Below are 14,898 nucleotides of genomic sequence, written 5' to 3'. Positions count from 1 at the left end.
TGGGGATTCAATACCCGTTCTCCCTCCTACTTAGATTGGAAGCCCTAAGAGGGATGGGGACTGGGTTTGGCTTCTACCTTAGTGCTTAGAATAGTGCTTGGCACATAGTGGTAGTAGCAATAGTATCCATTATGTGCTTACTCTGTGCTAAGCACTGGGAAAGAGTGCTCAGGGGGAATTAATAATAATTAATTATGGTATTTGTAAAGTACTTACTAGGAGTCAAACACTGTTCTAAGTGCTGGGGAAGGATACACGGAGAAGCAGCGTGGCTCAATGGAAAGAGCACGGGCTTTGGAGTCAGAGGTCATGGGTTCAAATCCCAGCTCCGCCAATTGTCAGCTGTATGACTTTGGGCAAGTCACTTCACTTCTCCAGGCCTCAGTTCCTTCATCTGTAAAATGGGGATGAACCCTGTGAGCCCCCCGTGGAACAAACTGATTACTTTGTACCCCCCACCCAGTGCTTAGAACAGTGCTTTGCACATAGTAAGCACTTCATAAATGCCATTATTATCATTATTATTATTATACAAATTAATCAAGACAGTCTCTGTCCCACATGGGTCTCACAGTCTAAACAGGAGGGAGAATCAAACACTAAATCCCCATTTTAATTTGAGGAAATTGAGGTCCAGGAAACTTGAGTGACTTGCCCAAGGTCACTCCAGAGTTTAGAACAGTGCTTGACACATAGTAAGCGCTAAATAAATGTTATTACGATTGAAGTGCTTAGTACAGTGCTCTGCACATAGTAAGCAATCATTAAATTCCATTGGTTGATTAGCATTACTACTATTGCGCACATTGTTATTATCAACACAATTAAACTCTCCAGTGGGCCAGATCTCTAATTCAGGAGCCAAAACTGAATAATGGTCCAGAGGGTTGGCTTCTTGGCTTCCAAATTGTACATTTTGGGGTACAACTAATTGCTTTGCTCTTAAAGAATCTGAAAATGCAGCAGAAGATGGCTGGACAGTAGAGAAGCAGCAAGGAGGAGTCAAAAGGACCTGGTTTCACATCCCAGGTCCACAACATGTCTGCTGTTTGACCTGGGGCAAGTCTCTTCATTTCTCTGTGCCTCAGTTCTCTCCTCTGTCAAATGGGGATGAAGATTGTGAGCCCTATGTGGGACTGGGACTGTGTCTAACTTGATTAGTTCATATCTACCCCAGTGCTTAGTACAGTGCCTGGCACCAATAAGCGCTTAGCAAATACCATAAAAAAGAAGGCTACACAAATTCTGTGTCTGCTCTTTTCTGTCACCTCTGATCAGTTAAACTTGGGACAGACAAGAGACCTGCCCCAGGCTCCCAAACCTGCCACCCACAATCTGGTGTCTGTGGCTTAGTGGACAGAGCCCAGGCCTGGGAGTCAGAAGGACCTGGGTTCTAATCCTGCTCCACCACATTTCTGCTGTGTGACCTTGGACAAGTCACTTCACTTCTCTAGGCTTCAGTTACTTCATCTGTAAACTGGGGATTAAGACCATGAGCCTCATGTGGGACAGGGACAGTGTCCAACCTGATTAGCTTGAATCAACTCCAGTGCTTAGAACAATGCTTGGCACATAATAAATGCTTAACAAGTACCGTAATTCTTACAACTGCACTTAGGGGTACGCATGGACCGACTGAGTGCAAGGCACTGTACTGAGCACTCAGAAGGGTACCACAGAGGCCAGGCACCTCACTCCATGCCTTCAAGATGCTGCTAATCTATCGGCAAGAGACGGGCAGACATGCACATGATGGACAGAGCGAAAGGGAAAACAAAACTAGAGTAGCTATCCCTTCCCTAGCTATGTCTTTCTCTCCATCCCCCTCGAAGAATGAATGGGGAGAGAGAGAGAGTGTGCGTTTGTGTGCGTGTGTGTGTTTGATCGGGTTGGAGTTGGACGCCCTTGGGCGAAGAGAGGACTGGCAAACGTCAGCTTTACTCTTGTGTTCCGTTCCATCCTGCCGGCCTGCCAATTCGCCAACACAAACAAGAACACCCTCTATGGCAAAAGGAAAACTCCCTCCAGGCTCTCCGCTAAAAGGGGAAAGAAAGATGACTTGGGAAACAGGACATGCAGGTGTGCACACAGACACACACACACACAGAGTCACATATTCATTAATTCATTCAGTCATTTATTGAGCGCTTACTGTGTGCAGAGCGTTGTACTAAGCACTTGGGAAGTACAGTAAACATACACCCTTCTATGGACACCTCCCTGGATCAGGTACATTCTTTTGGTCAACATGAGCTACCTGGAACATTTTGGCTTAGTGGATAGAGCACCGACCTGGAGTTGGAAGGACCTGGTTCTAATCCCAATTCTGCCATGTGCCGGCTGTGTGATCTTGGGCAAATTGCTTAACTTCTCTGGACCTCAGTTATACCTCACCTGGAAACTGGGGATTTAGAGCACGAGCCCTGTGGGGGACAGGGACTGAATCCAACCTGATTAACTTGTATCTATCCAGCCAGCTCTATGTCATTCCTTGAGACTTTCTTATGCAGGTATTTTGCTTTCCCCAAACCAGCGTCCAGTAACCGAAAATTAATAAAGCATCCTGGGCAAAAATTTTCACCCCTCTTTCTTCTCTCCCTCACCTTCAAACTCCTCAAAATAGAGTCTTGATTCCACAGCTTGATGTTTTCTTCTAGAAATATCCATAAATCACAAAAGTCCTCCCGCTTTGCCCGAACAAAGCCTGCCCATAAAACTATGAGAGAAAGCGGGCAGGACTGCGGGCATGATATATTCATGAGGCATTTTGTAATGTTGTCAGTTCACCTTAGAGCCTGTCTACCTAAGCTAAATAGGTGCTCACGGGAGTCCTGGAACAGGGCAGATTTTCACGAGGAGCGAAACACATTCAATCTCCCGTCAATCTATAAAGCTCACCTCGTACTTATCCAAATATCATCTCCTGACGTTTCTCCACCGAACATCCAACACATTGGTTCACCCGGAACATAAAACGGCATCTCCAACAAAAAACGCAATCACTCCCACTTTGAAAGCACTGACTCTCAAGACATCGCGTCGAACCAGCTGTTTTCTAAATGCTAGTTAAATTTCCGAAAAGCGACATGCTTTTAGAATGCACGATTATACAACTCATGAGATAGAGGAGATCGAGGTGCTGTGAGTAGGCTGGCATAAGTGCTTAGTACAGTGCTCTGCACACAGTGAGTGCTCAATAAATACAATTGAATGAATTAGAGGAGCGAAGCGGGCAGGTTGGGTTGTGGTACTCGGTGACTGGATGGAGTTTATTTCCTGCCCTGCGTCCAATCAGTCATATTTATTGAGCACTTACTGTGTACAGGGCACTGTACTAAGTGCTTGGGAGAGTACAATATAACAACATAGCAGACACATTCCCTTCCTGCAGATCTCGGCTTACGAGGCCGCTACTCGGGCAACTGCTGCCAATTAGAATCTGAGGTGATGGTGTGAAATTCCCCAAATGGCGTCCTGAGTGAGGTGGCACCCTTCCTTCTCAGTCATGGACGTGGGGTAGGAAATGAACCCCAATTTGTCACTGAGCACAACAAAAACCTACTGCAATAATAATGATAATAATGGCATCTATTTAGCCCTTACTATGTGCCAAGCACTGTTCTAAGCGCTGGGGAGGTTACAAGGTGATCAGATTGTCCCACGGGGGGCTCGCAGTCTTAATCCCCATTTTACAGATGAGTTAACTGACGCACAGAGAAGTGAAGTTACTTGCCCAAAGTCACACAGCTGACAAGTGGTGGAGCTGGGATTTGAACCCATGACCTCTGACTCCCAAACCGGTGCTCTTTCCACTGTGCCACGCTGCTTCTCTAACCCAGCCTGCATGCTTTGCTCTTCTGCCTACTCACTGTACCTCGATCTCATCTATTCATTCATTCAGTCATATTTATTGAACGCTTACTGTGTGCAGAGCACTGTACTAAGCACTTGAGAAGTACAAGTTGGCAACATACAGAGACGGTCCCTACCCAACAACAGTCTATCTCACCATCGGCCTCCTGTCTCTGGCCTGGACCACCCTCCCTCTTCGTTTTAGTGCTTAGAACAGTGCCTGGCACATAGTAAGCGCTTAAAAAATACCATAATAATTATTATCATTATATCCAACAGAAGATCACTCTCCCTACCTTTAAAGCCTCATTAAAAGCACATATCTCCTCCAAGAGGCTTTCCCCAACTAAGCCCTCTTTTCCCTCTCCCTTATGCATTGCTCTCACGCTTGGATTCAGCGTAAGAGAAGCAGCGTGGCTTAGTGGAAAGAGCCTGGGCTTGGGAGCTAGAGGTTGTGGGTTCTAATCCCGGCTCCATCACTTATCAGCTGTGTGACTTTGGGTAAGTCACCTAACTTCTCTGGGCCTCAGTTACCTCATCTGTAAATTGGGGAATAAGACAGTGAGCCCCTTGTGGGACAACACCATTACCCCAGTGCTTAGAACAGTGCTTGGCACGTAGTAAGCGCTTAACAAATACCATCATCATCATCATTCACACTTTTTATTTACCCCTAACTCAGCTCCGCAGCATTTACACATATACCTATAATATATTTATTTATATTAACATCTATCAACCCCTCTAGACTGTAAACTCATTGTTGGCAAGAATGTGGCTCAGTGGAAGGAGCTCGGGCTTTGGAGTCAGAGGTCATGGGTTCAAATCCCGGCTCCACCACTTGTCAGCTGTGTGACTCTAGGAAAGTCACTTAACTTCTCTGTGCCTCAGTTACCTCATCTGGAAAATGGGGATTAAGTCTGTGAGCCCCACGTGGAACAACTTGATTACCTTGTATCTACTCCAGCTCTTAGAATAGTGCTTTGCACATAGTAAGCGCTTAATAAATGCCATTATTATTATTATTATTAAATGCATCTACCAACTCTGTTACATCATACTCTCCCAAGTGCTTAGTAGGAGGAGACATTCAGTAAATACCATTGACTGACTGAGAAATGGGCTACTTAGGGTCCTGCATTGGTCCAATGGAAAGAGTCCGGTTCTGGGAACTGGAATAATGATAATAATAATTGCGTTATTTAAGTGCTTACCACGTACCAGGCACAGTGCTAAGCACTGGAGAGGATACAATCAAATCATATTGAACACAATGCCTATCCCACGCGGGGCTCATAGTCTCAATCCCCATTTTGAAAGAGGCAAACGAGGCCCAGAGAAGTGAAGTAACTTTCCTGAGGCCACACAGCAGACAAGTGGTGGAGCTGGGATTAGAACCCATGACCTTATGATTCCTAGACCCGTGCTCTATTATGCCATACTCGTTGCATTCTGTGCTCTAGCTGGAATATAAAGAGAGAGAGAAAAAGAGAGAGAGAGAGAGAGAGAGAGAGAGAGAGAGAGAGAGAGAGAGAATTATCTGAGGCAGCCTCTATCTTTCATTCATTCAATGGTATTTATTGAGCGCCCTTTCCATCTGAGACAGTGGAAAAGCAGCAGTTTCAGGAAATCTGAAGCGGGGAGGAGAGGGGGGACAACTTCAAGAGTTCTCTCCCCCCCACCCAAATTTGTTGTTTGTTGAACTTTCTGCACTTTGAGGAACCTTCCATTTTTTTCAGTTTTACTTGCACTCATAGAGAAGTCTTGCGGCTTCGTGGATAAAGCACGGGGCTGGGAATCAGAAGGACCTGGGTTCTAATCCCAGCTCTGCCGCTTGCCTGCTGTGGGACTTTGGGCAAGTCACTTCTCTGTGCCTCGGGTCCAGAGAAGCAGCGTAGCATGGGCTTTGGAGTCAGAGGTCATGGGTTCAAATCCTGGCTCCTCCACTTAGCTGTGTGGCTTTGGGCAAGTCACTTCACTTCTCTGTGCCTCAGTTCCCTCATCTGTAATATGGGGATTAAGACTGTAAGCCCCACGTGACACAACCTGATCACCTCGTAACCTCCCCAGAGTTTAGAACAGTGCTTTGCACATAGTAGGCAATTAATAAATGCCATCATCATTATTATTATTATTAGCTGTAAAATGGGGATTAAGACTGTGAGCCCCTGGTGGGACAGGGATTATGTTCAACCCGGTTTGCTTGTAACTACCCAAGCACTTGGTACAGTGCTTGGCACATAGTAAGTGCTTAACAAATGCCACAATTATTATTATTAATGATCACATTGCTGCTTGAGTGCTATTGCCATTGTTCTTCATGACCCAAGACCCACATCTTCCTCAATTTTTACTACTTTCCCAAAGAACCTCGTCTAGAATGGTGTGTGTCATCCACGCTTCCTATAGGTTAGCGTTAATGATAACGAGGTTCAATTTAGCGGGTCATCGGACCCCAAGAGATCACTGTGCTCACTCAATAAATCTAATGATGATCGTATTAAATGGAGAGATTTACTGACTGGGTTGATCTTGAGCCCCACCAGAAGATGTGAAAGGAAACACGCATGGGTGACTTCTTCAGGAAAATTTCAATTCCGCTTCTCCCGAGGTGCCCTCAGAGAGGAGCAGCAGGAAAACGAGCGAGGCAGGGTTCTCTGTCCATTCATACTTCGTAAAGTTTTATTGCCTGGCTGCCGAAAGCGCTCTGCCCCTTTAACTGGGGCTCCTTTTATAGCTTCCCGTCCTAGTGCATTTAAAGTTGAGAGTCAACTTCTTTCCTTATATGTCCCGATTCGACAGCTTCTTAGGAGAACCGTCTTCTCTTTTTCTTCTCCTTTTTTGCTTTCAGCCAATACCAATCACAAAGGGAGGCGGATACGGGTTATCGAAATTCCCAAAATTCTCACCCACTTTGATCGACTTCCTCAATGACCCGAAGGAGCTGGACTCAGTTTGGCTTAATCCCCATTTTACAGACGGAGGAACTGAGGCACAGAGAAGTGTAATGACTTGCCCAAGATCTCACAGCAGATGAGCGGCAGGAGCCGGGATTAGAACCGAGGTCCTTCTGATTCCCAGGCCTGGCTTCTATCCTCTACGCCACGCTGCTTCTCACCTAATACGATGCTTGGCATATAGTCAACACTTAGCAAATACTACAATCATCATTATTATTATTATAATTACAGGCCTCTGACTGCCTTCCCACATTATCCATTGAGAACCTGGGTGGCGATGAAGTTCAGTAATCAAGGAAAAGGATGGATATGGCCTTAGAACAAGAGGATGGCAGTTCTAACCAAATTCCCTCTGCCTGTCTCGTAAAGGGAAATCTAGCAGAGTTTTCACTGATACATGGATAGAGACAGCTCTGATATCTGTAGATACGCATCTAGATATGAGATAGCTAGCTAGACCTATAGAGATAGACGCATTAGCATGCAGCTAACTATATCTATGTCCATTATAATGGCTATATACCCTCTCCCATAGCATCCTTCCTGATGTCTCAATCTTTGATCCCCTCCTCTTAAATCTGTGAGCCCCCCAGGGGCCAGGGACTGGGTCTCATTATCACCTCTGTATTCTCTCTTGGTGCTTAGTACAGAGATTTGAAACTGGTAAGTGCTCAATAAAGGATAATAATGATGGTATTTGCTAAGTGCTTACTATGTGTCACGCACTGATTTAAGCGCTGGGGTAGATGCAAGGTGATCGGGTTGTCCCACGTTGGGCTCACAGTCTTAATCCCCATTTTACAGATGAGGTAACTGAGGCACAGAGAAGTGAAGTGACTTGCCCCAAATCACACAGCTGATAAATAATCTCAGCATGGCCTAGTGGACAGAGTATAAGCCTGAGAGTCGACAGCCCTGGGTTCGAATCCCAGCTCCTCCACTTGCTTGTTGCGTGATCTTGGGCGAGTCACAACGTCTCCGGGCCTCAGTTCCCTCATCTGAAAATTGGGGACTCTCCTGTTTCTACCTCCTAATCGGACTGTTTAGCCCTGTGCGTCTAACCTGATTAGCTTGCATATACCCCGGCCCTTACAACAGTGCTCGCTACATAGTAAGTGCTTAACAAGTATCATATATATTAGCATTTCTATAGATAGATGCACAGTAAGGGAGAGCAGACTTCGCCCCACATCGCTTCCCCAGAAAGAGCCTAATTTCTAAAGCCGTGAAGCAGAAAAATCCTCAAACGTTTAGCTCCATGGAAGCCTAACTCGAGGCCTGCCCTATTCATGTCCCACACCGTTTTCTTAGTAGTAAGATCATTAATAAGGGAGTGATGTCATTGTTTGGCGTTGAGGGAAGACATTCCATGTCACTCTGGCTTTAAGATCAGACTGGAGCCTGTCTCGTCTGCCGGCGAAAGCTCAATAAACACAGACCCGCGTGCTGTCTTTTCATCGGAGCCGGCTTCCTCAGAGCGAGGCTGGAAACTAGGCCTGTTGTGAGCTAAACATTTCACTTTTCGTTTTCTCCATGTGCCAGAAATCCATTCCTAGGATAAACACTTTCCACGCTGACACTCTCAGAGCCCCCACAACATAATAAAGAGAGGGTCCGTCAGCGCAGAGCTGATTTAAATGTTTTCTCTCCCGAGACGTGAACGCTTACACGTTGTACGGAGCCTTGGGGATTGGCATTCCGTTGCTTTATCTTTCCTGGGCATGAAAGATGAATTTTCCATTTCAACTCTTCTGTTTTGCAATTCTAGCTTCTGCATAGCATCCACTGGAGAACTTTGGTTTCAGCATTGTAGGAGGGGAGAGGGCCAAAAAAAAAAAAAAAAAAAAAAAGAGAATAAAGTGGGCAAAACGGCTTTGGTTATTCTGAGGCTATTTTCCAAATGTGGCATTTCCCTTCTTCATGCTTCTGGACTTTTATCAGAGGTCACTGCTTTCCAAATTCTCTGGTGGGAGGTGAAGGGGGTGCTGGGATAAAATAGGGTAAGGTGGGGGGATGAAGAGATGAGGAGGGGGCTGAGGGGGGGCAGGAGAAGCTCTTCAGTCCTTGCTAAGAATGAAAGAAATTCAACAGAGCTAAGAGGTGAACAGGCTGCACTTCACCACTTCAAAAAGAAAAAAAAATCCATGCACATTAATCACATTAATTTTGCTCCATCTAACCCATCGCTTCAATGTGTGCTACTTCCCTGGCTATTCTTCCGGGCCATTGCCGGCCGACAGACGATTTAACTAAGCCCTCCTCCGCTTCTTAAACCCGGCCCCCAAAAGGGAGATTGTCCGGCACAAAAACTGCTTCAAAAATCCCTTTTCATAAGGTAAAATTTGAACAAGTTCCTGCCGGCAAACCCTTCCCATCAATGTGACCTGGGAGGGAAATCCTCGGGACTCCCTGAGAGGAGATTTCCATCGGCAGAGGAGCCGGGAGCGAGAGAGGAAAAGACAAAGCTGAGCGAGAGAGGGCTGCTCTCTAGCCAGAGACCCCCTGAGGAGACTATGTTGGAGACTGAGAAAGGGGGGTGGGGGAGGGGATGCCCTCTGCCCCCTTCCTTGTTCCTTGGTTATTTTGCTCCTCTCCAAAAAGCCACTTGGATTGAGCTGAGGGGATGCAGTGACAGGGATGGGAGAGTCACGTGAAGTGTGTAACTGGTCATTACCTGCACTGCCTCTTGCCAATCTGCCCAGGGCTGGCCCCAGGCCCAGAAATATAACGACAATAATAGTAGTAGTAATGATAATAATAATAGCATTTGAGGCATTTGTTAAGCACTTTTCTAGGGTTTGATAATGCTCGTTAAGCGCTTTTTTATGATTTTACGGCATTTGTTTAGCACTTAATATGTGCCCAGCTCTGTACTAAGCGCCGGAGTAGATACATGTCATTCAGATTGGACACAGTCCCTCCATTTTACAGTTTAGGTACCTGTGGCCCAGAGAAGTGAAGTGACTTCCCCAAGGTCACAAGGCAGATGTGGTGGACTGGGATTAGAACCCAGGTCCTTCTGACTCCCAGGCCTGGGCTCTAGAGACTAAACCACGCTGCATTCGTTCGGTGGAATTTCTGAATGCTTATACCATATCCAGAGCACTGTATTAAGCACCTGGGAGAGAGCCAAGCAACAGAGTTGGCAGACATGCTCCATGCTCACAAGAAGCTTACAGTCTAAAGGGGGAGACAGACATTAATAGAAATTAATAAATTACGGATAATCACTGGTGAATTACACAATGCAAATGACCACTCTCTCCCACTTCCAAGCCCTTTGGTCTGCTCTGTCTTCGATGCCACTATTTACTGCGGGAAACGAGGGTCTCTATATGCCAAAGGGACAATAACGGGAAGTTTCTGAGGAATAGGAAAAAATGACATTGTGTCAGTTGGTGTCAGCCTATCTTGGGCAAGAGCAATCTGTGATGCGATTTTCTTGAAAAAGCAGGGGCTCAGAGAGATCTGGATTGGGCAGATCTTGACCGACGTTAAAAGGGAAAGTCTAATTTGAAATATCACCCTTATATCTTGGATTGGACGGAGGGAAGATTTTCAGGGGTTTTTCTTCAAGCAATGGTATTTATTGTAAGCTCATTGTGGACAGGGAATTTGTCTGTTTCTTGTTACATTGCCCTCTCCCATATGCTTAGCCCAGAGCTCTGCACACTAAGTACTCAATAGTCAGTCGATCGTATTTATTGATAGCTCACTGTATATAACGTAATGTATATTATCAATATAACAGAGTTGGTAGACCCATTCCCTGCCAACATCAAGCTTATAGTTTAGAGGGGGAGGCAGTCATTATCGATCCATCAATGGTATTTATTGAGCACTTACTGTGTGCAGAGCACTGAACTTTGGAGAGAGTACAATAGAACAGCGGTGGTAGCCCTGTTCTCTGCCCACCGTTTTCTATTTGCTTAGGAGTTAAGTTGTGCTCTGCTGTCTCGTGGGAAGAGCTGGGAAACGGCACTCAACTTTGCTTGTAGAGGGTGTGATGGTATTTTTCCATCCCTGGGCATGGCCTGATCACATTAACAGATCATTCCATTGGCAAATACCCAATGACTGCTCCAAATATGTCAAGCCCAGTCCTGGCTGCCCACAGTTAGAAAGCCCTTTAGGCACATGCACACACAAACACACACACACACACACACACACACACACACACACACACGTAATTATAAAACCCTCTACACGCACACACACAATTATAAAGCCCTTTACACACACACACACACATACACACACAATTATAAATCCCTTTACATACACACAAGAAATTATAAAGCCCTTTACACATGCACACATGCAATTATAAAACCCTTTACATACATGAGCAATTTTAAAGCCCTCTGCATGCACACACACAATTATAAAGCCCTTTACACACACACACACACACAATTATAAATCCCTTTACATACACACACGCACACAATTATAAAACTCGTTATGTATACACACACACACACACAATTATAAAGCCCTTCTCTCTCTCTCTCTCTCACACACACACAGACACACCCAAAGTGCTAAATTAATGTGTGGTAACTGATGACTTTGTTTTCATTCACCTTTGCTTCTTACCCAACTCTATCCAAGCACTGTGCTTCTTTTGCCCATTTTTCACTTCACTTTTGAAACAAAAGGGGATTTTGGAAAAAAAAAAAAAAATATATATATATATATATATATATATACAAAAAAAACCCAATGAAACTGACTTGAATTACCGTCAAGGGTAAGGGACCTGTTAGGAGGAAGTAATTCTATTCACATCTTGCTGGTCCCCTTCTAGTTCAATTCTGGTCCAGTGGTGGACTCCTTCAGGGACAAAGGGCAGGGGTGGTAGTGGTTGGGCAGTTTTTTTAATGGCATTTGTTAAGCACTTATGTGTCACACTCTGTTCTAAACCCTGGGACAAGGAACGGGTTATTTAGGCCATACACAGTCCCTGCCCCGCATGGGGCTCCCATTCTAAGCAGCGGGGAGAACAGGGATTGAATCCCCATTTTATAGCTGAGGAAACCGAGTCATAGAGAAGTTAAGTGACTTGCCCAAGGTCATATATCAAGCAGTTGGCAGAGATGGGATTAGAACCCAGGTCCTTTGACTTCCAGGCCTGTGCTCTTTCCATTAGGCCACACTGCTTCTCCAGGTTGGAGTGTAGGTGGAAAAAAACGGTGTCTGATCCACAGGATTTGAGGACACTTACCATTTCCTCCTCCCTGAGAAGCTCACCCAACATCCACATTCCCCCTCCACCCCAGAACTAGGTGTCCCATAGACCTAGATCCTTCCAGTTCCCAGGCCCATGCTCTATCCACTAGGCCAAGCTGCTTCTCTATCTTAATCTCCATTTTGTCAATCAGGTAACTGAGGCCTCACACCATTAAGGTTGAATGGCACACTCTTGCCTCCCTTCAGATCCCAGGCCTTCAATAAATACCGATTGATTGTCCAAAATCACAGTGCATAAGTGGAGTTTTTTCTCACCATTTATGAGCCTCTGACAGGGAGTTCTCCTCAGCTTCTTGGTCGATTTTTGCTGCATACAAGGAAGGAGAGAGGAACAGATGATGAAAATGTTTAAGACATTTCACGCTTATCAGGCTATCCTGACCCACCTCTCTCGCAGGGAGTTAAAACAACCCACCCACTTTTCATTTTTCAGGGCAGAGACTGAATTGCTTGCATTGTTACCATCGAGAGTTCTTTCCATTTGACCAAACACTCATTCATTTATTTAATCGTATTTATTTAATGATTCCTGCGTGCAGAACACTGTATTAAGCACTTTGGAGAGTACAATACAACAATAACCTGACACGTTCCCTGCCCACAACGAGCTTACAGTCTACAGTTTAGAAGATGATTCGGACAAGCAATTCACAAGGATTCTGTGGGGTAGGAGAATACTGGCATTGGCTACTTCAATTTTGGAGCTCCCCTGAAGGGAGTGTGGAAACCCCCAACAACCCAACATGCTGGCTAGCTCAGAGTATTATGATTCTACATTGCATTACCTGGTATTTACAGAGCTCGTTTCACCATGGACCTAAAATAGAAGCTTCCTATGGGCAGGGAAAATGTTTACTCACCCAAACACTTAGTACAGTGCTCTGCCCATAGTGAGTACTCGATAAATACCATTGATTGGTTCCATGTGTCAGAGGGCTAAACCCACTCCCATCAGTTCACCATGAAAGAGTGACTGCATTGGTTTTTTTTTAACAAAATCCTTAACGAACACCCTGACCGACTCTTCTAAATGGAAAGCACCTAGATTCATTTCTAAGTAAAGAGAATCATCCCGTGATTCTCGGGAGCAGGGTGGCCCATGCAAAAAGCCCCAGACTGGGCGTCAGAAGACTTGGGTTCTAATCTGGGATCTGCTACTTACCTGCTGTGTATGACCTGGGGAAAGTTACTTAGCCTTTCCGTGCCTCAGTTCCCCCATCTGTAAAATGAGGACCCGTTCATGATATCCCAGTTATGATCATTATTATTACTATAACCCCAAGGTGAAGATGGAAAAACAGGAAGTGAGAATTCTTGGAATGATGGCAAGACCTGGAGTCAGAAATGCCCTGTTCCTGATTTTGGGAATCGTGTTGGTATTTTGTTAAGAGCTTACTTTGTGCCAAGCACTGTTCGAAGTGCTGGGGTAGATACAAGGTAATCAGATTGTCCCACATGGGGCTCACAGTCTTAATCCTCATTTTACATGGGGTAATTGAGGGACTGGAAAATGAAGTGACTTGGCCAAGGTCACACAGCAGACAAGTGGCAGAGCCAGGATTAGAGCCCACATCCTCTGACTCCCAAGCCCGAGTTCTTTCCACTAAGCTATGCTGCTTCTTTGCAGACTATCTCTGGGCCACAGATGCTTCTCCACAGAGAACCCAGGGGAAAAGTCTGGGCATCAGAGGACTTGTGTTCTACTCCCAGTTCCGCCACTTGTCTGCTGGGTGACCTCGGGCAAGTCACTTAACTTCTCTGGGCCTCAGTTCCCTCATCTGGAAAATGGGGATTAAGACTGTGAACCCCACTGGGACAGGGACTGTGTCCAACTTGATTACCTTGTACCTACCCTACTGCTTAGTAGACCGGTACATAATAAGTGCTGAACAAATTCCTTTGACAATGAAACAAAAAAAATATGCTCTCCAGTCCCTGAGAGCTGCCCAGCTGAAGTGATCTGAGAAGGAAGAGGGCCCAGGCTGGACTGAAGAGAAGAAGCAGCGAGGCCTTGTGGGAGGAGCCTGGGCCCAGGAGTCAGAGGACCTGAGTTCCAATCCTGAGCTCTGCCGATTACGTGCTGTGTGACCTTGGGTAAGTCACTTCACCTCTCCATGCCTCTGTTTCCTCAACTGCAAGAAGGGAATACAATACCTGTCTCAGTTTCCTCAAGTGTAAAAGGGGAATTCAAACCCTGTTCTCCCTCCTACTTAAAATGTAAGCCTCATGTGGGACAGGGACTGTGTCCAATGTGATTAACTTGTACTTACCCCAGTGCTTAGAACAGTGTTTGACACATAGTAAGCCCTTAACAAATACCATGAAAAAAAGAAAAAAAGAGGACGGTCAGGTCTCAACCCCATTGTCAGGTCTCCCTGAAATGCCCCTGACATGCTTCGCATCCTACCACCAGAAGGGCCCAGGGCCAAGGTGGTTCAAGAGGGAGTTTCCCTTTCAGCCACATTATTCTGGAGTGCGTGTGGTGTTCGTCTGTTACACGGGTGCACACGTGTACCTCTGCAGGTCCACATGGGATGTAAATGTGTGAAGAGAAGGGAAAAATAACAACAGCCACAAGGCAAAATGCGGCCAGGCGGTTGCCTTCGAATAATGATTGTTTGGGAGCCTTGGAGTTGCATCTGTCTCTCTGGAGTCCAAGGAGAGAGCTCAGGCTGGTTAGTGTTTTCCTGGCCCGGGATGGAGGTTTTGGACGTCTGCACAGTATCTGGGAAGGGGATGTAAGTGGGTGTCACACCTCCCAGCCCCCAACCAGGACCGCTATGGCTCTGACAGGCTCCCTGGGACTGGCAATAGAATTTTTCTTCTCCCC

General features: G+C 45.8%; 1 protein-coding gene across 1 annotated transcript in view; it reads right to left on the bottom strand.

The window, feature by feature from the left end:
• The window catches only part of FMN2 (formin 2), a 132,091-nt gene that overhangs the window by 12,616 nt on the left and 104,577 nt on the right, over positions 1–14,898 (bottom strand). Inside the window, 1 exon segment of the mRNA XM_038761407.1 lies at positions 12,324–12,375. Within this exon segment, the coding sequence (XP_038617335.1) occupies positions 12,324–12,375 (52 nt within the window).

The sequence above is a fragment of the Tachyglossus aculeatus genome, chromosome 19 (assembly GCF_015852505.1).
Source record: "Tachyglossus aculeatus isolate mTacAcu1 chromosome 19, mTacAcu1.pri, whole genome shotgun sequence".
Lineage (NCBI taxonomy): Eukaryota > Metazoa > Chordata > Mammalia > Monotremata > Tachyglossidae > Tachyglossus > Tachyglossus aculeatus.
The sequence above is the reverse complement of the archived record's forward strand: the minus strand, read 5'-3'. Positions and strand labels throughout refer to the sequence as shown.